The sequence below is a fragment of the Microcaecilia unicolor genome, chromosome 5 (genome assembly GCF_901765095.1).
Source record: "Microcaecilia unicolor chromosome 5, aMicUni1.1, whole genome shotgun sequence".
Taxonomy (NCBI): domain Eukaryota; kingdom Metazoa; phylum Chordata; class Amphibia; order Gymnophiona; family Siphonopidae; genus Microcaecilia; species Microcaecilia unicolor.
The window spans coordinates 72,541,148-72,560,257 of NC_044035.1; the positions used below are offsets into that span (position 1 = coordinate 72,541,148).

Consider the following 19,110-nt stretch of genomic DNA (forward strand, 5'->3'; position numbering starts at 1 on the left):
CTTAATAGTCTGGCCAATATATATAAGGTTGCAAGGGCACTTGACGGCATAAATCACTGCAACAGAATTACAATCAGTTCTAGTTTTCAAATAAAACCTACGAGGTTTCTTCTGATTAGGGATTTGTACCTATTGCGTTTCCATAGCATGTGCACAATACCTGCACCCGCTGCAACGGTAATGTCCAGGGGGCACTGCATTCTGTTCTTCTTTAGTTTTGCTAGCTTGTCTCCTAAATTTTGCCCCCTTTTATAAGTAAACCGGGGTAACTTTTTAACCCTGGATGAATGTTCAGTATCGGCCAGTGTGTGGTAATAATTTGACGCACCGATTCCGAATTTGGAACATAGGGCAGCACACAAATAATTCTGGAATCTAGTGCTCTATCTTTCTTACATAACAACCACGACCGATGTGCATTAAACGCTCTTTTATATGCTCTCTGGATGACTCTATTTGAGTACCTGCACTGTTTAAGGCGTTGTTTCAACTTCTGGGCTTGATTTACATACTCTTGTTTATCTGAACATATGCGTCGTATGCATAAAAATGGCCCTACTGGAATTCCCTTCTTTAATGGAGTGGGATGGTGACTTGTAAAATGAAGTAGTGTATTTCTGTCTGTACTCTTTCTAAACAGTGTTGTAGCAAAATTCCCATTCCTATACTGTATCCGCGTGTCCAAAAAATGTATCGTGTCCCCCAATATGCGAAGTGAATTTAATATTTTAATCATTTAATATTTTCATCATTATGATTTAGATATTCAATAAACTCATTTAACAATACATTATCTCCTCCCCATATTACCAGGACATCGTCGATATATCTTTTCCACTGTATAACAGATGCTGCATACTTGCTATTATATATGAATTTTTCTTCATATCTTGCCATGTAAAGGCAGGCTACCGTAGCCCCCATGGCCACCCCCTTTACCTGTAGGAAATATTCCTTTTCAAATTGAAAGTAATTTTTAGTTATTACCAAATTGGCTAATTGTTGTATGAATTCAGTTTGACCTCCTGCAAGTGCTCTGTTTTTCAGACTTGTATTTATCATTTCCAATGCAGCCTGCTGAGGGATATTAGTATATAGCGCGGTTATGTCTAAGGTGACCAGCTGGACAGTTAGTTCAGCTTCAATATGTATGGTTTCTAATATATTTTGCAGATCTGTAGTGTCTTGAACATAAGATGTAATCTTGGGGGTCCTCTGTGCTTAAATGAAAATCTAAATACTGCGACAGAGGTTCTAAAATACAACCCCTGTAATGGATATACATGAGAGAGATTTGCATGCCTACCACCTCCATTGAATGCAAAACTCTCTCACGCATATTCATTAAGGATATCCCGGAAACCTGACCTGTTAATGACCCCTGAGGACTGGGAGTGAAGACCACTGCAATAGCCTTTCTAGTTCACCTGATTTCAGCTGTATTGATTCTAGTAACGAAATTCCCAAACTCGTTCTTTTGAGTAACCGTGTGAGTATGTAGAACTGGCAACTGTATCAACTTGCTACTGCTTATGTTGTCATGCTAATAGAATTAAATTAACGAGTCAGTTTTTTTGGGCCTCCTGATCCTAGAATGCCATATATATATATATATATATATATAGAGAGAGAGAGAGAGATAGAGAGAGAGAGAGAGAATGAGAGAATGAATATTTGTTAATACAGAAACTTATCATAACATCTTTTAACAACCAGCTTTGCAAAATCCAGCTATCTTTCTTTGAAGTCTAAATTGCCTACTTATCCAAATTTGCAAACTGAAATCAGTACAGATGTTTCATAGTTAAATATGTGATACATGGAATAGACTATTTGTTAAATTGTACAGCGCTGTAGAAATGTTAAGTAGTAGTAGATAAGACTATTTGCTCATTTGCAGACCTTGAAAAGGTAACTGGTTCAGAATGCTCCTACCCTTATATTTAGTCAGATCTCCATATTTTATGACACGTTCATTGATATCATCTCAGTCTCTGTGCCACCCCGAAAGGATAGATTCTACAGCTAAAATTGTTTAATTTTGTACCGGTTCTACCATCATCAGAATAAAACTCTAGGCAAATTATATGCATATTAAACACTTTCTTCATTTTAAATATTGTCATTTAACTTTAAGCCTCACTGGATTTTCATCCATGTTATGGATGGGGTTGGGGAAGAAGGTTCCTTAACAATAGGGGTCTATTTACTAAAGAGTGTTAACATGTTAACCCAGGGGTGGACCACGTTGGTCCTCGAGGACCACAACCCAGTCAGGTTTTCAGGATTTCTCTAATGGATATTCATGAAATCTATTGCACGCACCATCTCCATTGTATGCAAGTAGATATCATGCGTATTTGTTGGGTAATTCCTGAAAACCTGACTGGGTTGTGGCCCTTAAGGCTGAGCTTGCCCACCCCTGTGTTAATTCATGTTAAATGACTGCACTAAGGGTGATATACTATAATATACTTTTATTACCATTAATGAACAAAAAGACGACATAGCACAAAAATATTTTTGTGAGCTGTATAGCATCTACATAAGTACATAAGTATTGCCATACTGGGAAAGACCAAAGGTCCATCGAGCCCAGCATCCTGTTTCCAACAGTGGCCAATCCAGGTCACAAATACCCGGCAAGATCCCAAAAATGTACAAAACATTTTATACTGCTTATCCCAGAAATAGTGGATTTTCCCCAAGTCCATTTTATAACAGTCTATGGACTTTTCCTTGAGGAAGCTGTCCAAACCTTTTTTTAAACTCCACTAAGCTAACCGCCTTTACCACATTCTCTGGCAGTGAATTCCAGAGTTTAATTACACATTTTAAATTTACTACATTGTAGCTTCATCGCATGCCCCCTAGTCCTAGTATTTTTGGAAAGCGTGAACAGACGCTTCACATTTACCCGGTCAACTCCACTCATTATTTTATAGACCTCTATCATAACTCCCCTCATTTACTCATGTGAATTATCTTTCTACATACGTGATACGTAACCCTTCCCCACCCTCTTAAGAGGTTTGGTGATGGAGCCAGGGCAGATAGATAGATATTTTTTTTATTTATTCCACTCCCCCCCCCCCCTTCTGTTCTATCCCTGTTTGATTTTAATTGGCATTCCCTCTTTTTCTAATTTTAATTCAGTTTTATTGTACACCACTCTGATTTAATTATGAAGGACGGTATATCAAGAATCAAATAAAGTAAACTAAAATGACTTCCTAACCTCCCCCCACCCCCTTTTTCAAAGTCGTGCCGTAATGGCGACACAGCCCATTCACTTTGAATGTGCTGTGTTGGCATTACCACACCGGCAGCCGCTAGCGTGGCTTTGTAAAAGGAAGGGGGGGGGGGGGGTAAGATGTTTTAATTAACAAAAACATTAACATTTACTATATAAAGTGAATGTGTGTTTAGTGCAGTTAACACTTGTATCATTGTTAACGTAATTTAGTTAACAGGTTTCTAAGTTTGAAGAGTATCCTACAAAAAGGAAAAGAAACAAAGAAATTGGCTACACAGATTAGAATGGCAACTGCACAGTTTGACAAGGAACCTTCTGGAGATGTTCCAGCCCCAGGAAGGATAAAGATATTTGGGTTGGAGAACTTCAGAGGATTAACAAAAGTGGCATAAACATGTGGACGGTTATAATATCTTGTGGTTCCTCTAGTGGATCGAGGGTGTTAATAGACCATCTGTAATGGTTGTGTGTGCCTCAGTTCTGTGCATGTTTTTGACCATATTGATTATCTTTGTGACCAGAAGAGAACTGAAAGAGGTAGCACAAAGAAGCTGCAGGAGAAATAAAGTCTTTGTGTTCTCAGTGAAAGTGGGGACAAGAGGTGACTGTAATCTGTGGTATAGGGGACAGTAGTTCAAAATCAGGGATATCTAGTAACCTTAGTTGAGTTGTGTGCAAGGTATTATATACTCTTTAAGATTGTTGTGGCATACAGGTTTTACTAGAAAGACTGTGAGAGGACCCCATGTACCAGCACATCCTCCATAGGCAAAAACTAGTGCCTTCATTAATTTATCTCATGCATATTCATTGTGGGTATTGTGAAAACCTGACTGGCTAGGTGTGTCCTGAGGACTGGGTTGAGAACCCCTGACATAGATCATGGTGTTAAGCTGCCCACACTGCTGGAGGGTGGGGGAGGGATGCATTTGGGGTAATTTTATGTTCAGGTTGCACATTTTAGGCTCAGGTTGTTGACTGACATTAATACATTCTTGCTTTTTTAATCAGTTACTAGTAAAATGAAACGAGAGCTAGCAAGGTTCCACGCCCCCCTCCCTACCTACCTCTCTCCCTCTCTCCTCCGAGTTCCAGGATCCCCTCCCCCCCCCTTTGAGTTCAAGGACCCCCTCCCTCCCCTCCCCTTCGAGTTCCAGGAAGCCCCTCCCTCCCCTCCCCTCCACTCCAAATTCCATGCCCCTCTGTCCTCCGAGTTCCAGACACCCTTGCCTCCCTCCCTCTCTCTCTGTCCCCTCCGAGTGCAAGCATGACCTATCCTCCGGCAGCCCCTCGCCTTCCTGCGTGCCAGCTGTAATTTAAAAATTCTTACCTCGGGGTCCGGCGTCAGCAGTGAAGGCGAGCGGTGCTGCATACTGCCTTCCCATGTGTCTCAGCTCTGCCTCTGGTCCTGCCCGCCCGCCTGTGCTTGAGATGCATTGCGGTTTCCCAGGCAACACGGTGACGTCACTGGAAGGCTTCAGACATTACGAACAGGGCTTCAACTTCCTGGCAGTCAGCTTCAGAACGTTGGAGGTGCAAATTATTATGGTAGATTGTCATTATTGTGGTCCCTTCATATTTATTGGAAAGGAGGGATGTAAGAGGTGACACCGAGATATCTTCTGTCCTCATGTTAGACTTCATTTCAAAATAGCATTTTAAAGTTGTTTCTTTTTATTCACAGCCCCTTTAGAATATACATATCATTGTCGTCCTGTCTACCCTTCAGCAGTTACTATGTTCTAAATTTCATTGGAATCTTTGACTGAAAAATGCTATGTAATTTCTAAATTACATCATATACATTACTCTACTCACACAAAATATATGCATCACATCAACCCAGGGCTGCCAAGAGTGGGAGGTGGGGGGGAGGGGGGGACGGGACAAGATTCCCCTGGGTCCAACTCTGGCAGCCCAGTGAGAATCCAGCATCTTTCCCTCCTCCCAAATCCTCTACTTGCCTGGAGTCATTGAATGGCAGACAGCAGCGATTGAGAGACTGCTCTGCTGGCCACAGGTCCTTTTTTCTTCTATGTCCCGCCTATGTAGAAACAAGAAGTTACTTCACAGGAGGCAGGACACAGCAGGAAGGAGGACCCATGGCCGGCAGAGTAGTCTCAATTGCTTCTGCCTGCCATTCTGGGCAACTAGAGGACTGTGGTGAGGGGAGGCCCTTAACATTGTTTGTCTCGGGTCCAGCTTTGTCTCTCAGCGGCCCTATTTGTGGTATTAAAAAAACCCCAATGCATTCAGCACAATTAAGATGTGCTAAAACATGTCCTTAAAGGCTTCTCTCATTCTGTGTCAATGGGAAACAATGATTATCATACAGAACACAAGAACTGTGCCATTCAAGTTTACTTTACATGTTTAGAATAAGCATATTTCACATTATATTTAAAAATGCAAGAATTAGGTAATAGCAGTTTAATTAACTGAATTCATTTGTTCCTAATCCATTAATTTATGAGTTCATCGGTAATCATTTTTGTACTTAATTTAGTTAAGAAGCTTTAGGTGGCAGTTCTTTGGCAAGAAGTGTCTATTTGAAAAAAATATTTCTCCATAAAATAGTCAGCGCTATCACCTTCAAAAACATCAATTTGTTTAAAAAGGGATTCTTTATCTTTTCTTGTCATATCAGCAACATACTCTTGCTTCTTCTCAGCTATAAATGACGTTGAGCAAAACCAAAAATGGACATGAATCACTGAAGCTGGCAAACCCAAGAGAGCTTTTCTAGCATGCAAATTACATACTGGATTTTGTAAAAAGAATGATAGGAAACACTGAAGCTGGCAAACCCAAGAGAGCTTTTCTAGCATGCAAATTACATACTGGATTTTGTAAAAAGAATGATAGGAAACACGGTATAAAAAACTGTTTTGTACTGGGAAGGACCGATGGTCCAACAAGTCACCAATCCAGAATTCAAGTACCTCGAAGATTCCAAAAGAGTAAAATAGTTTTCATGCTGCTAATTCCAGGAATAAGCAGTGGTTTTCCCCAAAAGCAGTGGTTTTCCCCAAGTCCTCCTTGATAACGATTCCTGGATTTTTCTTCCAGGAACCTTTTTTTTTAAACCCTCCTACACTAACAAAGTTTACCACATTCTATAGCAATGAATTCTAGAGCTTAGTTATACGTTGAGTAAAAATATTTTCTCCAATTTGTTTGAAATGTACTACTTAGTAATTTCATTGGGTACCCCCAAATCCTTGTACCTTAAAGAGTACAATCATTTATGAAGCTATCAGTAATTACTATTGAACTGATTCTTCTCTTTTAGATATTATGTTTTGAATTACTGTTGATGATCTCATGTGGATATTTGATTGTATGAATTATAATGAATTTTTAAAAATACATTATTAATTGTTCTTTTTAACGTTTGCACATATATCAGTCTTGAGAGTTGCTTGTATATTATGATCTACCACTTTTCCTGTTTTTGGACTTTCTGTTTTGTGGTGGTGATGGTACATCTTTCTTTGGTGTTCATGAAAATTCTATTCAACTATGTTAAACTTTATACATAACATTAGGTTTTTTCCAGCCTGCCCATTTGTCTGAGTTTTTGGGTGAACTGTTGGGCTGGCCTACCCCCTCTCGAGCTTCAGGGTGCCCTCCCCGAATGTACCTTAACACACCCTTGTGGTTTAGTGGTCTTTTCGGTGCAGGAAAGAACCCCACTGTTTCCTGCCTGCTGCCGCTTCTTCAGAGTATCTGCCAAGACTTCAACCAGTGGCCTCGCAAGACTTCAGCAGAAGTCTCAGCAGCCATTTTAAAGAAGCAACAGCAGACAAGTCAGCGGCAATGGACAGAAAAAGTGGGGTTTTTTCCTGCCCTGAAGAGGTCACTAGACCACAAGGAAGCGTTAAGCTACATTCGGGGAGGGAACTCTGAGGCTCGGGAGGGGGGAAGGTCAGCCCACCCAAAAACCCAGACAAATGCGCAGGCTAGGAAAAACAGCATGGAGAAACTGGGCTTATGGTAACACTATAAGAGGGGCAATTTTTTGGACTTTTCACATAGATGCCTTGTTATTAAATTAGTCACTTCCTCTGCATTCTATATGAGGCACTCAAAATTGTGTACTGAAATTTAGTTTGCATCCAGCATATTCCATAATTGTGCATGCAACTTAATTGACACATGAGCAGTTAATTGGCAATAATTGAGCGCTAACAATCAGTTATTGGCACCAACTGGCAATAGTTTGAATTTACAAACGCATCTTCCTTGTCTGTATTCTGTAAAGCTGCTCGCTTAAATTCTTACGCGTGGATCCAAAAAAGGGGCATGGGCGGGTCAGGGGCATTCCTAGGATTTGTTTGTAGTGTTATAGATTATGGCAGATCTGCACCTAATTTAGGCATGAGCATTTACACTGGGTTTCAGCTGGTGTAAATCCTCATGCCCAAAACTGAGTGCTGATCCCGATGCTAAGTGCTATTTTGAGTTGAGCACCGTTTATAGAACACCATTTATAGAATAGCGGTTAGTGCTACTACTACTACTACTATTTAGCATTTCTATAGCGCTACAAGGCATACGCAGCGCTGCACAAACATAGAAGAAAGACAGTCCCTGCTCAAAGAGCTTACAATCTAATAGACAAAAAATAGATAAAGTAAGCAAATCAATTAATGTGAACGGGAAGGAAAAGAGGAGGGTAGGTGGAGGCGAGTGGTTACAAGTGGTTACGAGTCAAAAGCAATGTTAAAGAGGTGGACTTTCAGTCTAGCTTTAAAGGTGGCCAAGGATGGGGCAAGATGTAGGGGCTCAGGAAGTTTATTCCAGGCGTAGGGTGCAGCGAGACAGAAGGCGCGAAGTCTGGAGTTGGCAGTAGTGGAGAAGGGAACAGATAAGAAGGATTTATCCATGGAGCGGAGTGCACGGGAAGGGGTGTAGGGAAGGACGAGTATGGAGAGATACTGGGGAGCAGCAGAGTGAGTACATTTATAGGTTAGTAGAAGAAGTTTGAACAGGATGCGAAAACGGATAGGGAGCCAGTGAAGGGTCTTAAGGAGAGGGGTAGTATGAGTAAAGCGACCCTGGCGGAAGATGAGACAGGCAGCAGAGTTTTGAACCGACTGGAGAGGGGAGAGGTGACGAAGTGGGAGGCCAGCAAGAAGCAGATTGCAGTAGTCTAAACGAGAGGTGACAAGGGTGTGGATGAAGGTTTTGGTAGAGTGCTCGGAAAGAAAGGGGCGGATTTTACGGATGTTGTAAAGAAAGAAACGACAGGTCTTGGCAATCTGCTGGATATGAGCAGAGAAGGAGAGAGAAGAGTCAAAGATGACCCCAAGGTTTCGAGCTGAGGAGACAGGGAGAATGAGAGAGCCATCAACAGAAATAGAAAATGGGGGGAGGTGGGTTTGGGGGGGGGAAATGAGAAGCTCGGTTTTGGTCATATTTAATTTCAGGTGGCGTTGAGACATCCAGACAGCAATGTCAGACAAGCACGCTGAAACTTTGGTTTGGATGCAAGGTGAGATATCAGGGGTAGAAAGGTAGATTTGGGAGTCATCAGCATAGAGATGGTAGGAAAAGCCATGGGATGAGATTAATGAACCAAGGGAAGAAGTGTAGATAGAAAAGAGGAGGGGACCAAGAACAGAACCCTGAGGTACGCCGACAGGCAGAGGGATAGAAGTAGAAGAGGATCCACCAGAGTGAACCCTAAAGGTGCGGAGGGAGAGGTAGGAAGAGAACCAGGAAAGGACAGAGCCCTGGAATCCAAGTGAGGACAGGGTATCGAGAAGTATGCTGTGATCGACAGTGTCAAAAGCAGCGGAAAGATCAAGAAGAATGAGGATGGAATATTGACCTCTGGATTTAGCCAGTAATAGGTCATTGGAGACTTTAGTAAGCGCAGTTTCGGTTGAGTGGAGAGGGCGAAAACCAGATTGTAGTGGGTCAAGAATAGCATGTGAGGAGAGAAAATCAAGGCAGCGGCGGTGAACAGCACGCTCAAGTAATTTGGAGAGAAAAGGAAGGAGGGAGATGGGTCGGTAATTAGAGGGACAAGTAGGGTCGAGTGAAGGCTTCTTAAGGAGAGGTGTGACCACAGCATGTTTAAAGGCAGCAGGGACAGTCGCAGTGGAAAGTGAGAGGTTGAGAATGTGACAGATAAAAGGAATAAGAGCCAAATTTTGGCTCCAATTACAGAATCTTGTCCTTTATGTGTACAGATGCATCTGTGTCTGAGCTTTACATTTTCAATAGACATAACTTTCTTTAGGTTCTATATTTATTTATTTCAGGGACTTGTATACTTCTTTCCCATCCCCCAAAATGGAGTTGTCCAGAGTTCTGTATAATTGATTTTACAACAAATCACATATCAAAACCATTCAACATACATTATAGCATAAAACCCACTATAATAACAGAAACTAAAACACCCACCTGGATTTCTTCGGATACAAAGTACCATGGGCTAGTTTTTGTCATTTGGCTGTCCAAAGAGTGAACACAAGTACAAAAGAAAAAGAATGACAGAAGAAAGGCCAACTCTGCAACTCTTCAACTGAAAGTTTCTCCTGCATCACCTGTAGTGTCTCACTTGGTCTTATATCACATCAACGGCACACATACAAATGTAGTTCAATGCTTCTGGTCTTCCAACCAAATATTTCAAATTAACAAAATTGCCCACCTAGCAAATAATGTTTCTCTTAATATGATTGCAACTCAGAGAGCAGGTTATAAATGGTTAAGTAAAATATAATGCCTTTGCACAGATCTGTAGTAAATTAACTCCTTGAGTACTGTATGCAATTGTGATTGTCTCATCTTAGAAAAAGACATTGTGTGGAACTACATGGTGTCTTGAAAAAACAGGATCCCCTACACAGTTTCAAAATGCTTTAGACTATATGCCTTATTTTGTCACAAAAAATTAATCGCAACTTTATTTTCTTCACTAAATGCCATTTTGCCAAAACAGATCTTAATGGTCACTTCCTGACTGACATCAATTTAAAAACGGGAATCATCCAGTTTTTACAGTATCTTTTACTAACACCTGTCAATAATAGACAAATTTCTTAATAGTATGACATTTGTTTTGCGGTTATTTTGGAAAAATGTTGGGAGTACCTTTTTTTTTTCCAGACACCATGTAGAAAATGTCCAGTAAAGGCCGTGGAAATGATAAAGGGAATGGAATGGCTAAACTGGTTATGGCACTTCAGTCAAGAGACAAATGAGGGGTGGAAAACAGGCAAGGAAAAAATGGTTATTTACCTTTTCAACTACTAAAATGAGTGGACAACAGATTAGATGAAATAGTGTTTTGCTCAGCACACGACCACACTGTTGAATTTGTTGATGGAGGATGGTTAAGGTATCTAACATAAGTTTTAAAGGGGTTTGGACAAGTTCCTGGAAAGTAGCTTCTATTAGCCATGTGAGCTTGGGGAAGCCACCACTTATCCCTAGGAGCGAGCATTGAGGAAAGGATATTTATTTTAGATCTGTGGGATGGCCACTGTCAGAGTCAAGATGCTGAGCTTGGAATACCCTTGGTCTGACCCAGCACTCATTTGTCTTTTTGTTGTTCTGTAGAAATGGTAATGGTAACCTTATTCATTTTCTGTTACGTCTCATCTATTTTGAATAGCTTAAGAAGCAATTTTAAAAGCCATTTAATAAGAAAACAATGGCAGAAATGTATTTTATAGCTATAAAAAGGAAAATATATCTAGGCTATTTTGAGTTGAGGACACTATCTTTCTTTTTGCAAGCAGTGCTTTTTAACACAAGATATGTCTGACCAGCAATCAGATAAGTACACTTTTGATTTTTTGACTTCTTGTAGTTACAGTACAGTCTACTTGAGTGTACATACTGATTTAACATAAACTGCCTTCTCATTTGTTTGATATGTGGCACTTTTGGATTACTAAGCACATTATGTAAACAAATTCTAAATTTAAGTTATTATATGTTACCCCTAGATATATTTTTCTTTTTATATTATTTTTGCATATATTTCTCCTGCTTACATTTTATTGAATTGTTAGCTACAGAAACATATTTTATAGCCTGGGCTATATGGAGCAATTCTATAACAACAAGGCAGGGGCATAGTTACGGGGGGCCTGGGCCCCCACAAATTTTGTCCGGGCCCCTGGTTTGGCTGGCGGGGTTCATCAACCCCTGCCAGTTGAAGCCTTCTTCAGTGCCGGTCTCCGGCGCAGCCGCTTTCGCTGCCCTGCTCTTCTTTCTTCTTGCTCCTCCTGTGCACGCTGATGCTCCTTTGTGTGAAACTGAGAAGGCGCGTCAGCGTGCACAGGACAGGAGGAGCAAGAAGAAAGAAGAGCAGGGCCGCAAATGCGGCTGCACCAGAGACCGGCGCTGAAGAAGGCTTCGGCTGGCATTGGTTGGGGACTCCCGCCAGCAAAGGTATTTGTTGGCGAGGCGCGGGGGGAGAGAGGAGGCGTGGTGGGGTGGGCCAAAGCGCCCAACCTCGGGCTCTGGCCCCCTCCCACCGTAAGGTCTGGCTATGCCCCTGTAGCAAGGTGCCCTATATAGGGCCTGATTCTATATATGGCGCCTAATATTAATGCACGTTAGGCAATCATGCCTAAGCATATTCTAAATACAGTGTGTAAATCTATGCTCAGTATTTAGAATACGCTTAGGCGTAGTTCATAAGCGTAAATCTACATGTGTCCATTTACACCAGTGAAAAGCTGGTGTAAATCCCTGCACGTACATTTACGCGCACTGGCCTGTATTTTATAACAACGCACGTAGATTTTGGGACACCCACAAAATGCCCATGACCACACCCCTTTTTGCATGCATGCGTTAGAATTTAGGTGCAGTACATTACAAAATACGCTTAGCAATGTGTGCGTGTAAATTCTAATTTTTGCCAATTAGTGCTTGTTATTGCATGTTAAGAGCTGTTAGTAATGCTTAATAGCTTGTTAAAAGAATTAATCTATGCACGTAGTTATACAATATACCTAGATTTACACGCAGAGCCGCTCGTAACTCTAAGTTCGCTATGTAGAGTCTGTGGGTTAGTGTCTGTTCTATAAAGGCATTTGGGCACCTTGATTCCATTACAGAATAGTAGTGTAAACCCGCACTGACATGTTTAAATTAAGGTGCAACCGTTTATGGTAAGTGTAATGAGAGTGCTTAACTGTGCCATGCATTGCACATAACTAATAGTGTTCTGTAGGTTGCTGGTTGGAGACACGCTCATGCTCCACCCAGGTATATGCCTACTTTGCAGTTCTGCACTATAGCACTTATGAATGATCAGGGCTTTTTTTGAGGGGGTACTGAGTACTGGCACCTTTTCCACTGTCTGCTAAACTTGACCCATGGTTCTCGTATTTTAATGAAAGAGCTCAGGTTCTACATACAAATTCTGCCTTATCATAGATTCTATGACTGGTTGCAGGGGTCTTGGCTATTGTAGGGTGGGTCCCTCAGTGATCACTCCACCCCTGAAGGGTGGCCTGGCATTTGAGTACCGGCACCTTTTTTGCTAGACAAAATGCACTGGATCTTATAGACTAGTGCTTAATGTACTTATGTGAATATGTAGTACTTTTCTGTTTGTGTGTGCAAGACACGTGTAACTGCACATGCCTATTATAGAATTGCATTTCAGATGGGTAAAAATATGCAAATAAGTTTATCTGAGCAGAGGTGGAAGGGCTTAGTCATAAAATACACATGTAAAATAAGGGAGGAAATTTTTTTGTAGTAAATATTAGTTCTAAATATCAGTGTGTGTTCCAGGGAGTAATTTTCAAAGGGAAATAATGTGCATATTTTCCTTTTTTTTTTTTCGGGTACAGCTGATATTCGATGCATTGAATAACTGTGGTGCGTGGATGATTTCCGAGTCCTCTCCAGCAATAACTGGATAGTACCTCAGTGTTTGGGCCTAATATTCAGTATTAACAGTTGGGCTAGCCAGTGCAATTTAATCAAGCAGGTCCCTCTCCTGCCTTTTTAAATCATTGAGAATATCATGCCCAAATGAGCACTTTCAGATATGCATGCCTGATGCTTGTAAGTGCGCAGAAAAGTGCCACTCATGTAAGATAGATGTAATTGCATGTGAGTGGACCATAGGAGGGGCACGGACAGGACTGCCACTTGGGCTTGCAACTTACAGAATACCGTGAGTTATGTGTGATAGTTCCAGCACTTCGTAGCCCTTTAACTAATCTGCGGTAAAAGGGGCCCTGTGCTAGCGGCAGCTGCGTGCCAGGGCCGCTTGTACCACAGCGGTTAAAAAGACATGGCCATGCGGTAAGTGTGCACTTGCTGCACGGCCATTTCAGTGGGGGGGGGCACTGACCACCACCCATTGAGGTGGTGGTAAGGGTTCCCACGCTAACCCAGCAGTAACCTGGCAGCACACGACGTTGCCCACTTACCACCGGGTAACCCCCCCCCCCCCCCCCCATGGAAATGGTGTGCACTGGAGATGGAACTTCCGCTGGCTCCCACGTTGGCCCGGCAGTAGTTCCGGGTTGCAGCATGGCATCCCTTTAGTAAAAGGGCCCATTAGGCACTTGCATTCTGGGTATGCCTACACTTAGGCATAATAATATACGTTTACACTAGTATTCTATAATGGTGTTGGAGTGCCCGGATGCCATCATAGAACAGGCACTCCCCTCACAGCATTAGGGCCCCTAAAAAGGGGGCACCCTGTTATAGATTTGTGCCCCATAGTTTTCTAAAAGCTTTATCCACACTCACTGTATGGAGTTTAAAACATTGAGGTCCAAGTGATGAGTAGAAATTGGCAGACACCTTTTCATATGCTAGAGTTAGTTTCCCAGTCAACAGTTTACACTTTCTGTTGCCCCACTGTTTCCCATAGAGCAGAGGTGATATGATGTACAGCATAATTAAATGAGGCCAAATAGTAATTTAGACCTAGGCAGGTGTTGGGGCTGTGTGTGGGTTGACCAGCAATGGGACACACATTTCATTGTGTAATTCTGAATGTGTGTATTTTTCTTTTCTAGGTATAGTGAGTTGGACGGTTACCCTTAACCTTTCATTCGGTAAAATAGAGCTAGGTGTATTTTTTTTATGCTTCATTTTTAATTTATTTATTTGCTTTGGTTTATGCTTCAGGACCTAAAAATAACAGTACTATTACTGGAACCATAATATTTTATATTTGCAAGCAATTAATTTTAATTTTACACCTATTGTACTTGAAATATAATTTTTAAACATGTACTGCATTAAAATATTTTAACTTCTATACTGATATTACTAAAATCTATATTAGATGGGTTAGTTCAGTAATTTATTTGAATCCCTCATGTGTTTTTCAGTATTACAGATCACCGATATGAGAGAGTTCCGTACCTCATTTTTGGAGATTTTAACTTTCGTCTGGATTTAAAATCTGTAGTCGAGGTAGGCTTTTCTAATTTGTTTCATGGCTTTTGCTAGGATATCTTGCCACCTCCTTATAATATTAACTGTGGAACACAGCACCACTGCACTGCTAAAAATACTATGAATTTGAGATTGAAAGCAGGAGAATGCCGTCTTCTGAGCAGGCAAATGGTAAATATATAAATCAAGAACAACTCACTGCATCTACTCTTAAATTAGGGAAAAGCTTTTGAGCCTGTACAAGTCATACTCCAAGGGCTCTTTTTAGTACCATTTTGCTACATTTTGGGATAATATAAACACATTCTTCATATAAAACATTGACTACCTCAATTCATTCTTCTTTCAACCATTTGAAATGGTAAATGAGAAATCATTATAAACTAAATAAAGCCTAAAGCTTTTGATTTGAAAAATGTTATCATTTTGCATTATCAGGTGGAAGGCCTGAAAATGACGGCTTGTCCTACTACTCTTTGAACTGTAGTAGGCTCATCTCTTCATGATTTGCTCAGAAATTGCATATCAATGATGAGCAGTTCAGCAGCAAATCCACTGAAATCATGCAGAAACAATATAAAAATGTTCTGCATACCAAGCTAGCTGTGCTTATGCCTTGTTATTACATATGTGCCACAGTGACTGTTTAAGAAATGTTTATCATGAAATGTTGTTTTAAGAGGCAGTATAAGGGCAATTCTATAAACTAGAAATTCAAATTTACATATGTGTTATGCATGTAAATGTTTAGGTTTAAGACATATGTATGCTTTGAAATGAGATTATTCTACCTAAATGCTATTCTTCAAATACCTGCTCAACTTACACATTGCATATTTACAAAAGAGGCATACTAAGGGGTGGAACATGAGTGGGACTTAGGCATGTTTCCAACTTACCTGCCTAGCTTACCAAATACTGTAAGCTACGTGTGTCCCTGCTACATTTAGGAGTGCTGATACCGAGTTACTCTATTATTTATTTGGATTTTGCTCACTCCTTTTTCAATAGTAGCTCAAGGTAAATTACATTCAGGTACACTGGATATTTCCCTGTCCCTGGAGGGCTCACAATCTAAGTCTGTACCTGAGACAAAAGAGGGTGAAGTGACTTGCCCAAGATCACAAGGAGTAGCAGTGGGATTTGAACCAGGTACCTCTGGATGGCAAGACCAGTGCTCTAACCACTAGGCCTGTGCTCCGTTGTTTCATCATAGAATGTGCTCCTACCTAATGGCCTTGGGACACCAAAATGGAGGCACCCATTATAGAACTGCAACCTATAAATACAGCTCTATAAACTAAGAGCTAACATGCGCTCATTTCCAGGATGGCTTAGCTATTGGAACAGGTAAAACACTGGCTCAGTGTGCCAGCGATAAAGGGTGCCAAAATCCCCGGTGCTTCACCACCAGTGCTTCACCTGATCCAAAAGTTAAGCTTTCTGTCCCTCCTGAGGGTCTAGCATCTCTTCCCCCTCCCTGCCCCACTGAGGGTCTAGCATCTCTTCCCCCCCCCCCCCCCCCCCCCCCCCCCACCGTGGGTCCAGCATCTCTTCCAGCGTTTCACTCATTCTATCTCCACCCTCCAGTGCAGCATCACTCCCTCTCCTCTCGCCCTCCATTCCCTGTTCCTCTTAGTTCTGTAAACATAATCTTGTTTGGCCGTAGCAGCATCATGAACAGGCTGCTTTCAGCCAGCCCCTGGGTCTTCCCTCTGCTGGGTTCTGCCTCCTCTTATGCATTTTCCCGTGGGCGGGATGCAGCACAGGAAAGACCAGGGGCTGACTGAAAGCAGTCTGTTCATGCTTCTGCTATAGGCAAGCAAGACAATGTTTACAAGACTGAGGGAGGCGAGGAATGTGAAGCTGGATCCACAAGTAGGGAAGGCAGTTGAAGAGTGGAGGAGTGGCCTAGTGGTTAGAGTGGTGGACTTTGATCCTGGGGAACTGGGTTCGATTCCCACTGCAGGCACAGGCAGCTCCTTGTGACTCTGGGCAAGTCACTTAACCCTCCATTGCCCCACGTACAAATAAGTACCTGTATATAATATGTAAGCCACATTGAACCTGCTATGAGTGGGAAAGCGCGGGGTACAAATGTAAATAAAATAAAGAAAGATTGAGAGACTGGACTGAGGGTGGGAAGAGAATCTGGAACAAGCAAGGGAGGGGTAGATGCATGATCCTTGAGGGGAAGGAGAGAAAGCTTAACCTTTGGACCAGGTGAAGCACTGGCGGTGACCTCAGAGACTGGGAATTTTGGTGCTCTTTATCACTGGCACCCCGAAGTTGCTCAGGGCACTATAATCCCTTGATGTGGCCTACTCATTTCACACCTAAATGTTTAGAATACTAGCATATACATGCATAGGTGCATACCTACGTGCCTAAGAGCTATTCTGTAAATACGCTATCATCACGCAAAGCGCTTATTTGCAAGTACAGTGTGCAAGTGGGCATGTCGGGGGGAGGGGCGGAGTATAGGTGAGCTCCCATTTACATTACTTACAGAACACTGTAAGTTACATGGATCCCTACTGCAATTAGGTGTCTGAGCTTAAGCTCTGTGGCATCGATATCTGGTTATGCTAATATTCTAGGCGCACAGGTTATGTTATGGAATAGGCTCCTACCACTTGCCCTCGGGGCACCTAAATGGAGATACCCATTTATAAAATTGCCCTCTAAATGCTTTTGTTTTGAGCTCACCTGGAATGTGTGTAGAAGGCTGATATCCTTCTCCTCCTCCTCCTGATTTGCAATCCCAAGGGGATTTTACCCCTATTTCATATCCCTCCCAACTTACTTTAGGTCAGTCATCTTAGATGTTGGTCATGGCCTGTGCATGAACATTCCTTCCCAAATCTCGTGCTCTAAAGCTGGCCGCTAAATGTCACTAGTACTGGTTTTTAATTTCAGTAAATCACTGTGATCCAAATTTTTTTTATCTAAGCTGTACAGCAAATCTTTTAATAAGCATCAAAAAATGAGTATGATTCCTTTTCTTCCAAGTGCTGTGATTGCTGTTTTTGTAAGCCCAGCTTACCCAGGTCCATCTACATGCAAAAGCAACTATGAAATTTACCAATACATGTATGTGATGAAATGCAAATGTAAAAATAGCCCCCCCCCCCCCCCCCCCCCCCCAAAAAAAAAGCAACAACTTTGATGTACCAGACTGGGATGTTTAATGTTTTTGAATGTTACTTTCTTTACATAGATCCTAAGGATGATAAAATTGTAGGGCCCCAGTTGCATAAGTCTTTTCAAAGTATTTGTGCCAGTTATATGCCTAGTGGCCTAGTGGTTAGGGTGGTGGACTTTGGTCCTGGGGAACTGAGTTCGATTCCCGGCACAGGCAGCTCCTTGTGACTCTGGGCAAGTCACTTAACCCTCCATTGCTCCATGTAAGCCGCATTGAGCTTGCCATGAGTGGGAAAGTGCGGGGTACAAATGTAACAAAAATAAAAATAAATAAATATAGAAACCTCATATGGATACCAGGAGGCAGGGTTGGGCTCACAAGGTCTAACTGTGCACATGAGTGGTGATGTGATCACCACTTGGAAGTATATTTAAACAGCGCGGCTAAGTGCTGGTGTTCAACTTTGTGTTAGGCGGCCACTTTCAATATCACATCCATAAGTACTATGATGATGATGAAAATGTTAAGCAGAATGGAGTTGATTTATCCTGTTGTCACCGAGGGAGTGGAGAAGTGGCCTAGTGGTTAGAGCACTGGTCTTGACATCCAGAGGTGGTCAGTTCAAATCCTATTACTGCTCCTAGTGATCTTGGGCAAGTCACTTAACCCTCTAATGCCTCAGTTACAAAATTAGATTGTGAGCCCTTCAAGGACAGAGAAATACCCAGTGTGTACTGGAATGTAATTCACCTTGAGCTACTACTGAAGAAGGTGTGAGCAAAATCCAAAATAAATAACTAACCTCCTCTTAACAAGAGAATTACATTTCAGTGTTTGTAATGGTTTCAATATAGTTTCTTAAATTTTTTAATATGCACGTAATCTTAGATGATTCATGCCTCTGGTACTATTTTGTGGAAATTACTTACAAATTGTACACCATTGCATTGATCTTATATAGGTCACCTGGAAAGGGATAGCTCTGCTACTGACAGTTATTTTCAGGGTTCAGGAAGCAATAGAAGAAGCTTGTAGGCTCTCTTAAGTTATACTGAGTGCAGAATACTACTCTTCTTTCTAATCTAATATAATCTTTGTTTTGCTTAGTTGCTTGACAATATTGTGACTCTCTCTGGGAAAACATGATTAAAGTCAGTAGACTTTAAACATGTATTTCCCCAAAATGGTCAATTTTAGTGCTATAAACCTACACGAGTATTACGTTCTGAAAATACACAGCGCTTGATTGTTCCAACATTTAAGTGTTTGTGTTCTTCTGCTGTAGCATAATCGTATGCTA

The 19,110-nt window shown here is 41.6% G+C and overlaps 1 protein-coding gene across 1 annotated transcript in view; it reads left to right on the forward strand.

The window, feature by feature from the left end:
* Positions 1-19,110, forward strand: part of INPP5A (inositol polyphosphate-5-phosphatase A) — a 778,463-nt gene that overhangs the window by 491,614 nt on the left and 267,739 nt on the right. The window contains exon 9 of the mRNA XM_030202993.1: positions 14,599-14,683. Coding sequence (XP_030058853.1) covers positions 14,599-14,683 — 85 coding nt within the window. The remainder of the gene's footprint in view (positions 1-14,598; positions 14,684-19,110) is intronic.